At 41.1% G+C, this 19501-nt stretch overlaps 2 protein-coding genes across 3 annotated transcripts in view; both read left to right on the top strand.

The window, feature by feature from the left end:
• hbs1l (HBS1-like translational GTPase) overlaps positions 1-2094 on the top strand; it is an 18348-nt gene extending 16254 nt beyond the window's left edge. For both annotated transcript variants that reach the window (XM_068708797.1, XM_068708799.1), the window contains 4 exons: positions 110-218; positions 457-557; positions 908-1052; positions 1143-2094. In XM_068708797.1, the coding sequence (XP_068564898.1) occupies positions 110-218; positions 457-557; positions 908-1052; positions 1143-1154 (367 nt within the window). In that variant the 3' untranslated portion in view covers positions 1155-2094. The remainder of the gene's footprint in view (positions 1-109; positions 219-456; positions 558-907; positions 1053-1142) is intronic.
• A 4673-nt stretch (positions 2095-6767) lies between these two features.
• Positions 6768-10998, top strand: aldh8a1 (aldehyde dehydrogenase 8 family, member A1). The gene is made up of 7 exons (XM_068708796.1): positions 6768-7041; positions 7667-7814; positions 8636-8791; positions 8916-9065; positions 9224-9480; positions 10089-10250; positions 10329-10998. Exons 1-7 carry the CDS (start codon positions 6895-6897, stop codon positions 10779-10781), a joined length of 1473 nt encoding a protein of 490 aa, XP_068564897.1. The 5' UTR covers positions 6768-6894; the 3' UTR covers positions 10782-10998.
• Positions 10999-19501: the final 8503 nt, after the last annotated feature.

Below are 19501 nucleotides of genomic sequence, written 5' to 3'. Positions count from 1 at the left end.
TTTTTTTTTTTTTTTTAGCTCTTAACATATTTACTAGTGACGCTTGTTATGCATATGTTTGGGTCGTGCACATTTGGATATATAATTAGTGATAACTGCTTCCTTCCAGTGTGGGCTGTGTGTTCTGTGATCCCAAGGAGCCCATTCGAGTCTGTACCCGATTCAGAGCCCGGATCCTTCTCTTCAATATTGAGGTCCCCATCACACAAGGCTTCCCAGTAAGAGCAAACACACACACACACACACACACACACACACACACACACACACACACACAGACAGTCATACTACCAACAGGCGTTATGTTTTCAGGTTGTCCGTACATCCGTTCATATGTCCGGTCCATTCTCATGAACGCGATATCTCAGGAACACCTTTCTTCAAATGTGACACACATTTTGGTGATCAATGGTCACAAAACCTGTGTGTGTGTGTGTGTGTGTGTGCTCGGTGTAGGTTTTGCTGCATTACCAAACAGTAAGTGAGCCAGCCACCATTAGGAAACTGGTCAGCGTTCTACACAAGAGCAGCGGTGAGGTCCTGAAGAAGAAACCAAAGTGAGTGTGCATTGTATTAGGCTTTATATTACTCACTGTGTGCAGCACTGACGTAATGAATAGTCCCTTTCAAACAACTTATCACTTCCCACAGGAAGTGCTTCATGTTACTTTCTACTTTATTAAATGTGGTGGATAAAACATAATCAATTTAAACAATGCTTGAAAATGTAATTCCTGTTTGAACGTTGAATTCCAGGTGGCTGTGTTATCCTTACTTCCTGTGTGTGTGTGTGTGTGTGTGTGTGTGTGTGTGTGTGTGTGTGTGTGTGTGTGTGTGTGTGTGTGTGTGTGTGTGTGTGTGTGTGTGTGTGTGTGTGTGTGTGTGTGTGTGTGTCTTTCCTATGAAGGTGTTTGAGTAAAGGTATGAATGCCATCGTGGAGATCCAAACCCAGAGGCCGGTGTCACTAGAGCTGTACAAAGACTACAAAGAGCTGGGCCGCTTCATGCTCCGATATGTCGGCTCCACCATTGCTGCGGGGGTCGTCACTGAGGTAAAGTGCTGCTCACTTTAGGACAAAGTCAAAGCGTCAAATAGACTTTATGTTGCATAAAAAGGTGTGTCCCTTTTTTCCTCGCCGCAGATCAAACAATGAAGAGCCTTTCCATCCACGGAGCCAGTCGGACCGTGCTCTGGAGACCGCAAGCTGCCACAGACGAAGTGCAATTCCTCAAGAGACGTCCCTCCTGGACTCAAGACGCGTCACATTCATCCACCCTCCTCTCCACCCGCCGCTCTGGCTGCTTCACCCGACTGCTCTGATCGACACTATCTGCACAAATGCCATGTGGCGAGATGCAGAGGAGCCTCCTACGTCAAACAGACGCTTTACCCAGATATCCACCCACTTCACATTAACCCCACCTTCCCCGTCGAACCATTAATTTGTTAGGAAAACAATGTTGCTCTAAATTCACTGTTCGATCGAGCCAAATCAATAATATACGCAGATTCCGTAAGACAACCTTACCGTGCCGTGATTTCCACAGTGAATAATGTCGCTGTGCTTTTGTTGAAGGAGCCGCAGCTGATCATTTATCTAGACTGATCAAAAGTAAGAACCCTGGTGTAGCAAAAGAAATCAGCTGTGTGTAAGCATGTCATCAACTTCCTTCCTATTATTTTTACTATAAATATGTTTGCATCTCACACTATATAGCCAAGGAGACACGGTCTAACCAAAGTAGTTTGTGAACAACAAAAAAAAGGGAACACTTAAATTTTCATCTCTGGATAAAAAGACATAATTCTCATTTATGTTAGCAAAACGATACTTGAAATACTTCTACAGTAAAGCACCAACATGCTTTTTTGAAGTGCTCATCTGTGTTTTTTTTTTCTATCAAAGACTCAGCGAAAAGGAGGAGGAGGAGGAGGAAGGTTGAAGAAGCTGTGTTTTTGTTTTTTTCCATGTGTTGGGAAAGGTGGTGTGAAGGAAGACGATGCAAAAATGATCATGACATCAGTAATGTGTGTTTTGAGTTTTGATTTCAGCATTGTTTCTAGTCTGTAATAACATCATCTGACAACAAGAACTCTGGTGGCAAAGTGGGTTTTCTATTTTTCAAAGTGCAAATCTAAAAGTAAGTAGAAAGTGAAAATGTAGAGGTGATCGTTTCCCGTCAGGTTTGACGGTGACACAGATGAGATGGTTCCCGCTGGAGTGGAAAGCACCTCAAAAGACACGCCTCGCTGTCACCGAGTGCATATCGAAGACAACGTTAGTTCAGAGTTTTAAAGAATATCCCACAACACTTAAAGTAAAGCAGGCCCAGTTTTTAAAGCATTTTTGTAACGGTTGAGAAAGACGGACGAGGAACATGTTCTGTGAAAATAACGTAAGAAATACATCAGAGATCACAGTTTAATAAACAATCACTAGTCAATGGAAAGACTGGAAGCAAACAAATCTAAAGAGAAACATCTTTATTTTCTGCAGTCAATCAAATATGCTTTTCTAATGATAACATGTAGACTTGTTTGAGTAGTCTGTAAAGTTTGTTTATTCACAAACTCCCTCAAGAGGGACAAAAAGATGACTTGGTGTACCGCGCCTGTCTGCAAAGGAGGACAGTAATAGTGAATTAAAATAACAACATAGTATTAAATTAAGATAAATAATTAAAATCAGAAAGCGATGCATATAATGCCAGGTGGTGTTTTTGCATTTGTGAGGGTTAAAGTTGGCTAAAGAGTAGTTATGCAGAGAAAGGACAGAAACACACAAGTATGATGGTTTGTATGTTCATTATTTATTTTATTTGCATTACATGATTCGGCAGTTTGTGACTGATGAACCAGCAACCCAGACTGACTACCGGTCCTCTTCAGCGTTGGGTAATTTTATTCTCTTTCTTAGAATTGACACCTGAATGTATAATATGACTCACTACAGCTGCCACAGTTGCTGGCTGAACTACCGAGGCGTCGGTCACAAACGCTGCTCGGTTCTATGACGTGGCCGTCGCAAGCATCCTGACTGATCCCAGACTGCAGAGACAAGAGAACAGCAGCGGCATCAAATAGACACCGACTGAAAGACACTCGGTGATCTCTGATCTCGGTGGTGATCCATGTCAGTGACTGTTGCTTTCTCAACCCGGTCAAAAGCACAGTCAGCGCGTCGGGCCACAGGAGGGCGGTGTTCAGTAACATGCGAGGGGTCTTTGTCGTTGACACAAGCAAAGTACAGCATTCTGCCTCAGACATGCATCAGAAAAGAGCAGCATGTAGTCTAATAAGTGTTTGAAACACAAAGCCTGAAAGCCTTTCTGAACAGAGGTTTAGTTTTACATTGTCATCATGACAAGTGTGAACTAGCATGTGCTCCTTGTGCTCCTATAATAAACTACATTGGTGAGCATTAAAAACGGGTTAATCTTTTAAGTAAAAGTCAGAATACTGTTTGATCACTGCTGCTTTCTCTGCAACAAAAACAATCTCGCCTCAAAGTCCATTTTGTAGTTGTTTTTTTTACTCTGCATTTTGAGGACAATCTTGCCTCATCTCAACTTTGTGTTCCCGAAGCCAAGAATGAATTCTAGAAGCTTCGCTGTCATGCCATCATAATGGTGAAGTCCAAGTTTGTTCATGTTGCACTTTATTGTGCTCGATGAACAAACAAGTCTCACCAGAAATGGCCGAAAATTCTTTTGAAAAGTGAGTAAGAAAAGGAAAAAAGCTAAATCTCAGCTCCCTGGGTCATTCTGCAGAACGGGTGGACTCTATAGGTCGTACAGATCTGCTGACATGTATTCCTCATTACGTACCAACAACTTATATAACATTAACTTCTGAACTTAATGAATCCACAAAACGTTATTTTTATTTTGATATATTTCATAAAAAAATTCATGGGTTTCTTTGTCATTGGTGTTACCTATAATGTAAACATTAAATGTTCATAACCACCTGAAAATGTAGCTTAAGGCAAAGTAATGGAATGATGAGAGATTGTCATTTTTTAATAAAACTGCACACATTTAATAAACAACATTCTAAGGATTTATTTGATTTGCAGTATCATTTTTTTTTTTGCTCTGCCAAACAAATTAAGAATATTCAAACAAAAATTGTTAGATACTACCTGGAAAATATCAACGTATCATTGCATCACCAATCGACACACAAAAGATTGATATAAATAATACATAAAACACATCTATAATATCTCATCACTGAATAAACATGTAACACCAGTGATGCAATATAACACCAATGACATTCTTGACACTCTTGCATCTTCTTTGCCCTTAACTCCACATCTTCGTTGCTAACATAGAACAGCTTCACATGTGTGCCTGACTGATGAAGAGTCTTAGCATCAGGGATGTCCTCTCCGTGGTGGACTGAGGCATCTGCAGACCTCTTCAAAGCCCCTCCTACCCCATCCGGAGCACCCTTGCCATGGCTTGCTTCAAAAACAGTTCCAGGTTGTCGTTTGGAAGCCTTTTTGGTGAGGCCTTTCTGCTTGTATTGTGTTGCAGGTCCATCGGAAAATAAATGAAGGTGTTGGACATCAGGGTTGACCATCTGGCATATATGCCATTGTACTTCAATGTGAATGTGGCAGTCCTTCGATGTCAGGTTTTCTCGCAGTAGTTTCTGTAGGCATTGTACCGCCACCAAAATTTGAAGAGCCTGTCTTGAAACTGAGTAGCAAGCTCATGTTCTGATCTAGTCACATCTTTCTTAACAAGTGATTTTGCTTCGTTTCTCAGGTTCTTCACCTCGTTTGGAGTCGGCCTTCACCAGACACCACTGGGTCAGAGTAACCTCTTCATATGGATGGTGGTTTGGTAAGCGGGTATGTTGTCTGATTGCATTCCCTGCAGTCACCGTATCAGCACATGACTTGGCATCACAGGGTGACATCAAACAGTGTTGTCGGCCATGTTGTCCACATTTTTTTTGAATCTGAGAGACCATGTTTGTACAGTGTGTCAGCCATGAATTGAAGATTTTCACGAGTCTTACAGCATGTCTCTCTGTCCTGCTCATTTGGTTTTGACAACCCAAAATGGTCTGCGTCTGCAGAAGAAGGTATAGTCACAAAGTGGCCTCTCTGCTTCTTCACCTTCTGTGCGGTGATTGTGTTTTTCCCTCCGTTGTCAGTCGACTGACGTCGTCTCTCGGGTAGAACTGTCTCACCGTGGTTCTTTCTCTTGAGGCGTCTTCACACCTGCTCCTCAGTTCTTTCCCAGCTTTGTACGAGAAGCCAAAGCAGCTCTTCTGACACAGCGATTGGAATTTGTATTGTCCAACTTGTCTCCCTTTCTGAATTGAGGCAAAAGCCGTTTTTGATTTGTCTTTCTGAAGGCTTTGTATTTTGTGTTTTTTTTAGAATTTGCTGATTGCTGTTGTTTTATGAGAACAGAAGTATTTGTTGCATTGTTTTGTGACCAGTTTTAGTTTCTCCTCCAATTCCAGGATTTTTCTTCGTCTCCTTTGGCCATTCCTTCTACGGACATTTCTTCCTTGTTGTCATTGCCGGTCAAAAACATTGATGAAATACTGTACGTCCGAATATAAAAGGAGTCTTATTTAGGAAATCTTTACTTTTTGTTAAGGAGTGAAATGTGTCACCAATGACAATACAGAGAAAATCTACAATTTTAACAAAATGGCTGCCATGTGTCAGACCACTTGTTTTCAGGCAAATCAAAAATCATTAAACTGTTCAATATATTCAGTTTTAATGCTCAGCTTTTAACCCCTGCGTCCAATAAATGAGTGACAAAATAAAAGTGTTTTGTGTAGCATGAACACCAATGACATAATTCTGTGTGACTTGGTATTTATTTGATATAGTTAATAATAATGAATTAACTGTCAATGTTCTATTTAATATATGTAATGTTCAATGGAAAAAAAAGGTTTTAAATGAAAAGTAAAGGCTCCTCTTCCATGTATGATGAAAGACAATTCCTAGAACTTAGGATTTTAAATACATTGACAAATTGTAAATTGTAAATTAGATGAATAAACTTAGTTGTATCATTGCAAGGACAGGTCTTTAATTATTGAATATGTATAATTCATGTGATTATTAAGTTAACTTAAAGTGACAGCACTTCCACCGTTTTTGTACAATGGCCCACCTGTTTAATGTTGTTCTGGAAAGTTTCTATGTAAATCGGGAGAATAATTTGTAGTTCAATCAATTGAAATAAACAGAGTCTTGATGAGAATCAAAGTTGTCTTGTCGTTTATTTGCTTGCAAGCGGAAGATTGTACAACAGAGCACGTCTCACAGCAGTCTGTTGAAAAAGCCTTCAAAGGGACTCACACCTCCTAGGGCTTATCTCGTTGTATTCTGCTGAGTTCCCTCAGCTTCGATACACAAAGTAACACAAAATATCACCAGCATAGGCTGTTATTCCCAGATAGTTGTTTCTGCTACTTTTTCAGTAGCCTTTTCCTTTAATAGCTGATACGTAAGTTTCCGGTTCAGAGCAAGGACACACAGTTATTTATGCATATGTTTACCATTACAATATGTCTGTGGATTTTACTTATTTGATCTAGTTATTAATGGGCTCTTATCAGCATGACGACCTTGATTCCTACCCAGTGCCTGGGACAATAATTAGCCTACCGCTGCAGCGTATAACCATGGTGGCATTTTATTGTGAAATGTGACGGGAGAGGTCGCTATAAAGTGGGAGGATCACTGCAAAGTCTAGGTAACTTCTCCTAAGTGGAATACTTCTTGTGCGGTTAGAGACGCTACCTGCAGCAGTCTCTTGCTATATATATAAATATATATATATATATATATATATATATATATATATCCTCTCACTGCGTTAGTTTGATATCACCGCAGTGCAGCCATGACCAAGCCCTCGGCGCAGAGCTCGTACCTGGTCCTGGAGAACTTCATAGGAGGGAAGTTCGTCCCTTGTCGGAGTCACATCGACTCCTACGACCCGTCCATCGGAGAGGTGTACTGCAGAGTGCCTGACAGCGGGGAGGAGGAGGTGGGTCGTCCTCAGACGGGAGAGGCTCATGCAATATTACGTTTGTTGGAACTTTCTGCAGTGGCCTGCAAATGTTTGCATATTTGTAGACTTATATTGTGTCGGTGGCTGCATGTTCCTCTTTGAGTGTGCATATCTGCTGAGTTTGGAACTTTTTTAAACTAGCTGACTCATCGTGTATCTGTCATATCAGTGATTTGGGGTTAATCATTGCCATGTTCCTTTTTTGGTCACTTTTATTTGATAATAACATAATCTTATCAACTTTACAAAGGTTGTTCTTTATTGCAGGGATATTGACCTGGATTGCATTTGTTGTATTTTTACCAAACACTACTGCATTTAAACCAGATTTTTTTTATTATTTTGCATTCCTGCAGAAGGTCCACGAAATGAAAAAAAGATAGTGCACTTTTTTCACGTGTCGTATATTCTTGCTGAATATCCAGGTTCTGGTGTTGCATGTGAAACACGGCCATATTCAGAGGGATGCACCTTTTGTTCTTTACAGTGTCAACAGTGACACATGTCAATAAACCTTTGGCTGGGGGGGGGTCGTGACCTCCTTAAACCTGAAGTCCACTCAGAACAAAGTGCTAACCTCTCCGTGCTTCACTGCCTTCAGGTGGAGGCGGCGGTGGCGGCTGCTAAAGAAGCCTTCCCCGGTTGGTCCGCCCGCAGCCCGGAGCAGCGGGCTCAGGTCCTCAACAAGCTGGCCGACCTGCTGGAAGCCAACCTAGAGGAGTTCGCCCAAGCTGAGTCCAGAGACCAAGGTGTCCTATACTGATTTAACACACGGTGGTGTCAACCCAAGGCTCGGTCAGATCCAAACAAACACAACTGCATGTTCAAATCCTTGAATTTAATTCCATTTGGAACCCCAATTTCCAAACCCTTCTGTTCAAGCATAACAACAGATGACTGATGTGTAGGGCTTCAACTGAAGAATATTTTGGTTATCTATTAATCTGCAGACAGATCGATTTAATAATTTGGTCTAGAAAACATCAGAAAATAGTGAAAAAATGTGCATCAAAATGACCACGGTGATGTCATTAAATGACCAACAGTCCAAAACCCAAAGATATTCCAAAAATGTGAGATGAGAAAAATGCAGCAAAACTATAAGGAATATATATATTTTAAGTGAGTTAAGTTTGTTTTTCCCGTTAAAGGTTTCTTTTCGGGGAGTTTTTTCCTGTTCCAGTTTGACAGAGGATGTTGTTTGCTGTACAGATTGTAAAGCCCTCTGAGGAAAGATTTACATTTTTGGATTTACAAATGATTTTGCTATTTTGTGTGCTTGTACAAATAAGGGAATACAATGGTGCCACAGGAAAAAGAGTCATTAAAATCAAAAGAGCATGCAAGCACTGACCAAATGTAATGGTAATCTGTGTAGTAGATTATGAGATGTGTTGTGCACTAAAATGACATTTGGCCTGAGGGTGGCACTGTAGGGGAAAGCTCAAACATTGCCCAAAATAAACAGTGATCGTGCCACCGGGTCATTCATCAAACACTGATCGATGAATGTCTGATATCCGTATTATTCTCTGCTGTTAAATTCTATAACTTTGTTGTTACGTCACAGGTAAAACGGTAACATTTGCACGGACTCTGGACATTCCCCGGTCAGTGCACAACTTCCGCTTCTTTGCGTCATCGGTGCTCCACCACACCACCGAATGCAGCCTGATGGACCACATGGGCTGCCTGAACTACACCATCCGCTGCCCTGTGGGAGTGGGTGAGAGCTCAAAGTGTTTTCCATTAAAACCCATTCTATTTGTGTATTAAGTCGTTTTTGAAGTGTGTGTGTGTGTGTGCGTGTGTGTGTGTGTGTGCGTGTGTGTGTGTGTGTGTGTGTGTAGCTGGTCTGATCAGCCCCTGGAATCTCCCCCTGTACCTTCTGACCTGGAAGATTGCACCTGCAATTGCTACAGGCAACACAGTGGTGGCAAAGCCCAGTGAGATGACCTCCGTGACTGCCTGGATGATGTGCAAGTTGATGCAGCAGGCTGGTAGGACTACAGCACCCACAATGCACGAGCAATCCACTTACATGCACAGAAGCTAGCAGGATTCACTTAGGAATTATTGCACATAAACGTTTAACTTTATATATATTAACTTTATTAAAAATTTGTAAAACATATTGCACACCTGTCTGTCTCTGCAGGTGTTCCTCCGGGAGTAGTCAACATCGTATTTGGCACTGGCCCGAGAGCAGGCGACGCCCTCGTCGGCCATCCTGAAATCCCATTGGTCTCTTTTACTGGATCCACGGCAACTGCCCAGCGCATCACAGAGCGGAGCGCCCCGTACTGTAAGAAGCTCTCTCTGGAGCTGGGAGGGAAAAACCCTGCCATCATCTTTGCTGACGCAAACCTGGACCAGTGCATCGAGACCACAATCCGCTCCAGCTTTACCAATCAGGTAAGAGAGAAGAGTTAGGGAGCGTTTTAAGACTTTTGGTTACTTTTACTATTGCTGTACTCGTTTTCTATGTTCCGTGCTTTTGTGAAGGTTAATATCAAGGCTGGTAAGTCTACTGTTTTGTGCTGATTGTTGTGCTAGTTGTTGTGCAATTGGAAATGTGTTATGGAATATGCTCCACATAAGCACATTTCAACTCCGAGTGAAATAGTTTAAGGTCTTCTGGTGAAGTTGTAGTTTTCACCTTGAGTTAAGAAAACGACATCAACTGAGGCTGAAGGAATAGTTTCACATTTTGAGAAATACAAATTCATGGAGTCTCTGCTGAACATCGTCTTTATCTGTTTTTAATCTTTAAAGAACTTGTAAACTTGTTTTTTTATTGTTATTCCGATGTTCATGTAAAGGAAATGAAGTCTGTCACCTCCATAAAGATCAGTCTGTGGCTGTATGTGATAAGGATGCAGTTACATGATTTGTCCACATGGGGGAGATCACAGTCCATATTTCGTCATGAGGCAGATTTTTTATTTTTTATTTTTTTTGAAAACAATGTCCTGAACAATCAGTGCTTGAATCTGAATCCTCTGTCTTTCTCCTTCCCTCAGGGAGAAGTGTGCCTGTGCACCAGCAGGATTTATGTAGAGAGGAGTATTTACTCTGAGTTCCTGGAAAAGTTTGTGGCTGCAGCTAAGAAGTGGAAGACGGGTGCGCCCTCTGACCCCAGCAGCAACAACGGAGCGCTCATCAGCAAAGAGCACCTTGAGAAGGTGATGAAAGAAAAATGTTCCATTGTTTCCAATACTTGTATACTTTAAGTTGAAATCCCTCTTCGTCTCGATCCCCAGGTTCGAAGCTACGTAGCACTCGCCAAATCTGAAGGCGGCATCGTCCACTGTGGCGAGGGGGTGGACCAGCTGGACCTCCCTAAGCGCAACGCCAACGGGTACTTTATGGCGGCCACCGTCATTTCCGGCATGTCCGACAGCTCCCGCGTCATGCAGGAGGAGATCTTCGGCCCCGTCACCTGCGTCAGCCCCTTCGACACGGAGGACGAGGCCGTTTCCAGAGGCAATGGCGTGCGTTACGGCCTGTCGGCCACCGTGTGGTCCAAGGACCTGGGGAAGGTTCACCGGGTGGCCAGGCGATTACAAGCGGGTCTGGTGTGGACCAACTGCTGGTTGGTGAGAGATCTGAACCTGCCCTTTGGAGGGATGAAGAACTCCGGTGTGGGGAGAGAGGGAGGGAAGGATTCCTACCACTTCTTCACTGAGGTGAAAACGATCGCAATCAAACACTGAAGAAGAAGTTTGTAGACATGTATTAATCTCTTTAGGCAACTCCTAGGAACTCCAATGACAAGATTCTCCTCCCACCCTCTCAGATTTCTGGAACCTGTAATTAAGTCACTTTAATAGAATACTAAAGACAGAGTGGAAAAATACAGTTGAATGAACAAACTGAGATCCAATAGAAATGTCAAGTAATAAAGAAATGCATCACAATGCAAAACACTAATATTTGTACCTCTTTCATTCGGTGTGTGTGTGTGTGTGTGTGTGTGTGTGTGTGTGTGTGTGTGTGTGTGTGTGTGTGTGTGTGTGTGTGTGTGTGTGTGTGTGTGTGTGTGTGTGTGTGTGTGTGTGTGTGATCCTTTAAATATTTACACTGCAGGTCCATGTTCTGCCTGACAGTTCAGGAAGTAATCCTGTAAAGAAGGCATACAAACACTGATAATACTAATGCGTTGGTACAGTTTGTGCCTCAGGCTAAAAAGAGCAGATCTTTGTCAAATCAACTTTACGACTAAACTGGTATTTCATTAGCTTTTTTGTAAAAAAAAACCCAAATTAAAACGCTGTAAATAAATGCCACCTGTAGTTCAGTACGTTTTTACGTTGACATTCTAACGTTGTCTGTGGAATGCTGTAAATCATAGTGTGTGTGACATAACGTTCGTCAAAGAGAGATGTCAGATTCTGGATTCCTGCTGACAGATTAACAGTCACTTTAATACAGTTTTAGATTTTTATCAGCACACTTTGTACGTAACGTGTGTTGTCCTTAATGGCTGGACACTCGGTCAAAGTCTGCTCGGTTTTAGACTGTTTTGCGTCACGCAAACCTTAATGTAACCGCTTTACAGCGAGTTGTTTTTATGTCCGACCTGCTGACGTAAGAAAGGTGAACAAATGCCAAACTGTCCCGTCTGGCGGTTGGACAACATGTTTGGAGAGAGCAATAGGAATGTCACCAAGCTGAGTGCACTGGATGACCTAGCATTTTTTTCGTCATAAAACAAAGTATCAGACTAACTCAAAGGTTGACCTGATAGTGTTGCTAGATGAAAAGTCAGGGGATCACAAAAACTATTAAAGTTAATGCTGAGGGAGGCATGAATGTTTGTACCAAAAGTTAATGGCAGTCCAACAAATTGCATGAGTGTGGTGGGCCGCAACCATTCAAAATCTGTTACAAGTGATGCAATAAAGTTATATTTTGCGTGTAAAATTTTTGACAATCTTCAAAAAAGGAAATACTAATTCAAAATGATGGGTGTCAAAAGGATTTTTTAAATATTAAGTAACTTAAGTGGCTTTAAAGTCAGTACATGCAAGTTGAATCAAACATTTAAATCATCAAAATCTGCCAATCGAAAGCTTGTTTCATCTCCCTCCCCTCTCTGCTAACCCTATTAAACATGTCTCCTCACCTTGCTAATCATGAGCATCATGTCCATGATGCTCTCTGCTCCATCTGAGCCCACCTACCAGATTAGGAAAAGAGGGTAAACAAGGGACCATGATGCATGTGTGTAAAATCACGTCTCCCTCTGTGAGGTGTATGTGACGTTTACCACAGAGCCAGTGTGTGTGTGTGTGTGTCCCACCCTCTGTGTTTTGGCTAGGGATTGGGCATTGTGCTATGTCACACTGCATGATTGCATACACGTATCCGTGCTCCTGTGCCTTCCTAGAACATAGCGTGTGATGAAATGGATACCACCCAAAACCCAGGTTAGGAGGTCTGAAGTAACGTGCTTTATTGCACCAGCACACACACACACACACACACACACACACACACACACACACACACACACACGCATCAAGGCAACATCTTACAATCAGAACGTGAACAAAGTCAGCAATTACTTCAGCTTGATTTATCTTTCATCTCCCCCTCTTGTGGATGTTTCATTGAGAAGGAAAAGGCTCATTGAGGCAGGTCTCGCCCCGCTGTACGTGACTTTTGAGGACACCACCGGTGGCTTCAGCCAAACCAAGCATTTAGCTTTCGCCTCACTTATCGGGCACTGCGAGAAATGAAAACAGAGCATCCTTCCATTTTATAACCACAAGGAAACTGCAATATCTAGCTCGCCAGAATACATAAAGGATATGTTTTCATACTGCCTGCAGGGATATGATAGGCTCCATGCAGAGGGCCATCTCATTGATATGTATGTGGAAATAACAGTTACAGCCAACAACTGTTTTCTCTCCTCTTTTAGCCATAAGTCTGTGAAATGTTATCTTTTTATGTGTTTTAATTATAATGTACACACAGGAACATTTCATTCCCTATTTCGAAACGGGTATGTGAATGTGTGTGTGTGTGTGTGTGTGTGTGTGTGTAAGAAAGATCAGATAGAGACCGATAACAAGAGAAAAAGCAACAGACAGAGAAAACCTGATGTGAATCATTATCTTTCCTTTTGTCCCAGATTCTGCAAATTGACAGTTGTGTTTACATGTATCACATTAAGTAGCAACCGCGTCCATTATGACGTCTCAAATTACAGGCTTTGGGCATTGTCATTGAAAAGAGTTCTTTCTTTCAGTCTTATGAGAAACAAAGTAGAATATGGAGACACAACTGGTAATCAGTGGTTTCTAGTCTTCCTATCTCTTTCCTTTATCCTGGCTGTGCTATTTTCCTTTTTTTCCTTTTCATTCTTTTTTGAACGTCATGTGCCTCACACAGTTGCTCAATCTCACCACAAGCCTCTCGTTCTCTCGGCAGGTTTGGGTTTGGGAATTTTCCACAGCGGGCGGCCTTGGTTTTGTGGTAGATAAGCCTCGAGATGAAGCAGAGTCCCGAGAAAATGCTGCAGTTCCAGCAGGTTATGTAAACTCGGCTGAGAAACCTGAAGTGTCTTTATGGAGGGACTGAGACAGTTGCTTGGCTACAGGAGACTAATAGTGTTGCCTATGCAAACTTTAAGGTAGTCTCAGAAATTTTTTAAACCTATTATTCAGCAGGCGGAGATTATTAGTCAAATATTGACCCTCCTTTTAGCTCTGTTTTTGGTCTACCAATTACTGAGGGAAATATCTGATTCGATAGATGCTCCACACTAGCTAGCAGCTACCGTTGTCTGCCCTTTGGTTTTGGGCAGGTAATGTAATGTATATATAGTGGGTATAGCCTGGTGCTTTCACAGTGAACTGAGCAAAGGCAAAACTGCAGTTTCTCTATTGAAGTCCATTCATGAAAGCAACCTCCTTGTCTGAAACCATTATCACAACAGCGCTATTGACCAGCGCTGAATCCCAGAGAAACCTCTCCACTCTTTAAAAGACTGAAGACAGAGTGCAATGGGACAGCTGAGGTTCAATACCCTTGCTTTGCTATCCAATGAAAATGAACAGTTGGATTTTAATAGCTGGTGTTGTTTCAGTCATGAGTAGGCTATTTGATGTTGAGATATATTTAGCATGCTATAGTCCTTTAGTGGACTGTAATGTTGGTATAATAAGACATGTCATCATATCTTCATTATTTGTGTGACTTTATAAGGCATTATTCAGCTGGAATTTTGTCATCGCTAGTATTTGTCATATGGTTCAATGCTATATATCCCTGGTTTGTATGGATTGCATCATCAAATTTGCTTTTATAAATATTGTGTGGCCCCACCGAAGCCAATGTGGAAGTGTCTTAAACTTGCTTTCTTTCAAATGGCCAGCAGAGGGCGACTCTTCTGGTTGAAAACATTGTATAGAAGTCTATGAGAAAATGACTCTACTTCTCACTTGATTCATTTCCTCAGTAAACATTGTAAACATGAGTTTATGGTCTCAAAAGTCTTCCTCAATACAGCATGATATTCATTTTGTAAATTAGGGTCCAATTTAGAGTGAAATAGACGATGAAGCGGAGCATGCTTTAGGGCGGGGCTACCTTGTGATTGACAGGTTGCCACCACGACTTTGTCCGGTCTTGGAGGTGTCCGTGTTTTCGCCTTACAACTTTCACCCTTTCAAAGTCTGTTTTCAGTTCATGTAAGTTAATTATAACATTTTTGGTAGCCTAAAACTGTCTTTTGCAGAGTTCAGTTGTACCTCCATCCTCTCGTGTCACTTCTGGTTGCGAAAAAACAAGATGGCGACGGCCAAAATGCCGACCATGAGTTTTCCGAAACGGTAACGTCATGGTGACTACATCCACTTCTTATATACAGTCAATGGCTGCTCCACAATGTTACTTGTTCCAAGCCAAATGACACCAGTGGGGACAAACGGAGTAAAGAGGTTTGGCTTTAAATGGAGCACAGGAAGCCCCGGGTCATGGTATTATGACAAAAATGTGCAAAGTTCTGGTTCTGGTTGCAGGTCTGGCATTGCATTTGAAATGTTGCCAATCCGTCCTTGAATTCTGGAGAGCAAAGTGATATTGAAATAAAACGTTTCATCGCTTTAGTCAAATAGAATGAAGCTGTTGGATATCACTGGACAATGTTGTCGAAGAATTATGGCATATTTTGGCTTTTAATAAAAATCTGAAAAATTATCAGCTGACAAAAATATCCTTACTGATGTAAACTGTTGTGAGGGTAAAAATGTGCTGCCTATTGTCTAAATGTGGCCATAGATTGCAAGCATCACAATTCAACTCCCCAGGCAGCAATGATTCATGCTTGAATAAATAGTTCCTCTATCTTGAAGAGTGTTCCCCGCTCATTATCTTTCCGGTATTTTGCCGTTGGGAATTCTCCACACCCATTTAGGAAGAGCTAGTTAGTATCTCATTCTCTCAATAACATACTGCAGGAACAGGTACGGGAGGCTCTGAGGAGATTAAACTGAGCTGGGATGGAGCTGGTGTGGAGTTGTCCTTGTGTCTCAGAGCTCCAAGACGTTTGTGCTCTTGCTATCATATCCCCCTTCCTCGTCCTTTTGGTGTCTGAAAAAACGAATGGACAAATGAAGAGGGATGAGGATAGGCATTGCAGCACTGTTTGCTAATATCTAGTGTTAGAGGACGTCGCCATACCGAGGCTGTTTTCTGCAAAAGACGTTTGCGCGGCATCATGTAACTAATGCAGACGCAGGACGATACAAAGGCTTGGGTCAACCACAGCAGAGCAAACAATAGAGAGAAACCAGGTCAGCGTGGAAATATTAGATGTTTACAAAGGGGCGTTGTGCCAATACAAAGTTCAGTCTGCTCGAAAAGTCCAGAGAAGAAGGGACATACAAGAGTTTATTCAATACTAGAACCTTTAAATCAGAAGACAGCTGAAGTGTCCATAAGATAGATAGATAGATAGATAGATAGATAGATAGATAGTAACTTGGTAATAAGCGAGACATTGAGCTGTTATCTCCTGCTGATTTTGAGAGCAATTTAACATGACATTTTGACTGTTGTCATACCAACATCAACATGTTTGCCCAATGTTTGTTTATGTAAGATGCTCTCCAGCTGAAGTACACTGGCACGAGGTTCTGTAGGCTGCAGAGCGAGAGCGGCGGGGTCACCAGCGCTGTAGGCCGACGAGCCTGACGCTGCCTCTCTTTTGGTTACCTAACAGCTCTCATCTGACACTAGGGAAGAAAATACTGAACACGTTGACACCTCCGTCGTGCAGGTGATCACTCATCTGGAGTGGAACCGTGTGTGTGTGTGTGTGTGTGTGTGTGTGTGTGTGGGATGCTCTGCCCTAGATAACTCATATTCAATGTTTGACATGATGATGAATGTCTTTCACGTAATCCCATGGCTTGCTCTTTTTTATGTCGTACATGTCATACTTTTATACTGTCTGTCGATTAACATGTTGTGAGTAAGCTGCTCTACAGTACGTGAAATGATGATGTGTTTGGTGTTATTATAACGTGTGCATTACTGGCTCATGTGAATGTTTGAGGTTGGGAGCGGAGGAACAAGCTTTCAATGCCTTTTGAAAGCTGATGAAATGGCTTCCACCGTTCATGGCTACTGTCTTTGTTAGTTCACATGACTGTCTAGCAGATACAAAAGAATATTAATTAACCTCACCTTTCATTCTCTCTGTATTCAGTATCTCTTATCTTTGCATTTTATAATCTAGCTGGATCTGTTCAGCGCTAGGACTGGAGCCCCGGGTGACTGCTTGGCCCGGATTTATTGAGCCTTAATTAAAGAGTTTGAATGGAAGCAGACAATTGACCTTTCAGGTGAGTATATTTCGTCCAGGGGTCTTTTCACTGGGAGTCACTTTATCTTCAAAGGTGAATAGATGCAAGATAGAGTTAGCAAGTTAATAAAGATAATGAGATGTTAAAAAAACCCACTTGAATGTTATTTATAAAAGCAGCTTTGGCTGCAAGGTTGAATCATATCTCATGGAATTGGTTAGAGACACAAATATTGGGTTTTATAAACGTTCCCATTATAATGTGAGTGTGTACCAAGTTGAGATTTACGCGTCACCAAATAATAATCATACATAGAAATGCTGAGGCATCAGTTTCCCTTTGGGAAAATGTTACACATTTCTATATTTCTATATGTTTTTAATGCCCCCCCCCTAAAACTGTAATTTTCATAAGTTATGCTACAGCTTGTGATACTACGGTATATCTTCCTGTTTGTAATTGATTGCTTTTGAATGGAATGGGCTCCAGATGTTTCTAAAATATTGATTTATACGTTACAAAAGTGTGTACTGGCTAAGACATTCCTTCAGTTTCAGCGATGCAACCGAATAAACCTAACTAGTAGCTACTAAGAACTGACAAATAGTCATGGATCTATGAATAGCTGGTGCAACCAAATCCTGTCATTCTGATCCAAACCCACATTTTTTTCTTGAAAATTCTTGACGAGGAAAGACATTTAGCCTCACACAGTCTCAATATGGGCTTCTCTTTTACCGGGGAATATATGAATTCAGAATTCCTACAATAGATCTTTTCAAAATATACCTTATGGCGGTAATGTCTCACTGGAAAAAGGGCTCACAAAGCTTGATTTCATTTTCCATGCAGAGGGGGAAGGATGACACCAAATCCTCATCCTGCATGCAGAAATAACGAAGCCAACATGTCACGGTGGAACAGTGTGCAGAGCCTGTCGCCTCCAGCATGGCTGCCTCACAAAGGCCATCGGAGTTCCGCTGAGACCAGCACAGAGCCGAGGCCTGTCTGTCAGTGCGTGGGTGGATATGTGTGTGCATAAGTGGGGAGAGAGGTAGAGAGAAAAATAGAGACAGAGAGAGGGAGAGTTGCCTACTTAATGCTGAGTAGTCAGTTCCAGGCCGTAGGACCAGATGGCCCAGTTTGGCCTTTGATTGCACAGGCCATGATCCAGGTAAGCATTTGTCTGCACACTCTTGGAAAACACAAAATTATGCATATATATATATATATATATATATATATATATATATATATATATATATATATATATATATATATATACATATATATATATATATATATATATATATATATATATATATATATATATATATATATATACATACACACAAGAATAAACCAAACCTTACCTCCCAGCCAATGTTTTAGTTTTCAATTCCTGCCCGAAAAACTCACATATCAGGTCATAACCTGAGCCTCTTCTCAGTCCTCCCACCTAAACATTTTTTTGGAGAATGGAAAAAATGAGATGTGAACAGAGGGAGACAGAGCAAAAGAGCATTTAGATGTTCCTATTTGAGGGTAATAACTGACAGAGCAAGAGAAAGATGTGGAAATAATAGCAGTGGTACTTTAATCTGCTACAGAACTCATTCACTGCTAGTTAAAAATGTTTCAGTATTACAAAAACAAAGCCCTCTTACTAGATTTCTTCCACAATTTCACCAGTATCTCATGGCCTTCATCAGCGGATGGAGTTTGCTAATATCATCAGTTAGTTAATATCATATTTCATGTCAATTGTAACTGTTACATTGTTAATCTTTCATTATCTGTTTATGTATTATGTTATATTATGTTATATGCTTCACAGGAGGAGTTGTGCTTAGTCTAACTGCTTTAAATAAAGTTGCTAAAATTGGAAATGCTATTTCTGTTATTATAAAATTGTACAACATTTTTGACTCAAAACTCAACAGGTGATTCAGATTTGACTATTGCCCAGCAGTATGGACTAATGCTACAATGGATAAGATAAAGAAAACAGAGCAGCGCTCTACTGCTCAGGTGTGAATACAAAATAAATGTTGTTGCAATGCACAATTGTCTAGCTTGGTTATTTGTTAAAAACAGATTACTCTATTCATTACTTGTATAAATCAGACATATCAATGTAATATCATACAAGACTGTTTATTTTGGATAAGAATTCATTATTCAGTTTAGATAAACGTTACCAAAGAACGGTTATGTGCCAAGCTGTGCATGAACGGAATCTACTCCTAAACACAACAAAACAGTAAAGTTTGATTTAAAGTTTTACTAAAACATCATCTGTTGACTAGAGACCTTGAAACGATGAAGAAACTGGTTGGCTGAGTTTTGAACAGAGTACGAATGTGATTTGTGAGTTTGATTATGTTGATAGATCTTGTGTCTGTGGAGGGTCTGTCTGTGTCTGTGGATTGGTAATATTGGAGTGAAACAGAATATTTCTATGTATTTGGATTATTACAGTGGATACAAGAGGGAAATGGACTGTACTATAATTTACAATTAGTTGAGAACACTGGAGTTTAACGGACTATTTCATCTTCTGATTATTGAATTGACAGTAGTTGTCTTGTCTCTCTGTATGTGTGTGTGTGTGT

Source organism: Cebidichthys violaceus, unplaced genomic scaffold (genome assembly GCF_023349555.1).
Source record: "Cebidichthys violaceus isolate CVI_PGR_0920_01 unplaced genomic scaffold, fCebVio1.0.p SCAF_14, whole genome shotgun sequence".
Lineage (NCBI taxonomy): Eukaryota > Metazoa > Chordata > Actinopteri > Perciformes > Stichaeidae > Cebidichthys > Cebidichthys violaceus.
Note: the sequence above shows the minus strand (reverse complement) of the source record. Positions and strands in the feature narration are given on the sequence as shown.

Coding starts and splice junctions, on each gene's coding strand:
- aldh8a1 (XM_068708796.1), top strand. CDS start 6,895: ATGACCAAGCCCTCGGCGCAGAGCTCGTACCTGGTCCTGGAGAACTTC. Junction 7,815..8,635: donor AGCTGAGTCCAGAGACCAAG/GTGTCCTATACT, acceptor GTTACGTCACAG/GTAAAACGGTAACATTTGCA. Junction 9,481..10,088: donor GCTCCAGCTTTACCAATCAG/GTAAGAGAGAAG, acceptor TCCTTCCCTCAG/GGAGAAGTGTGCCTGTGCAC.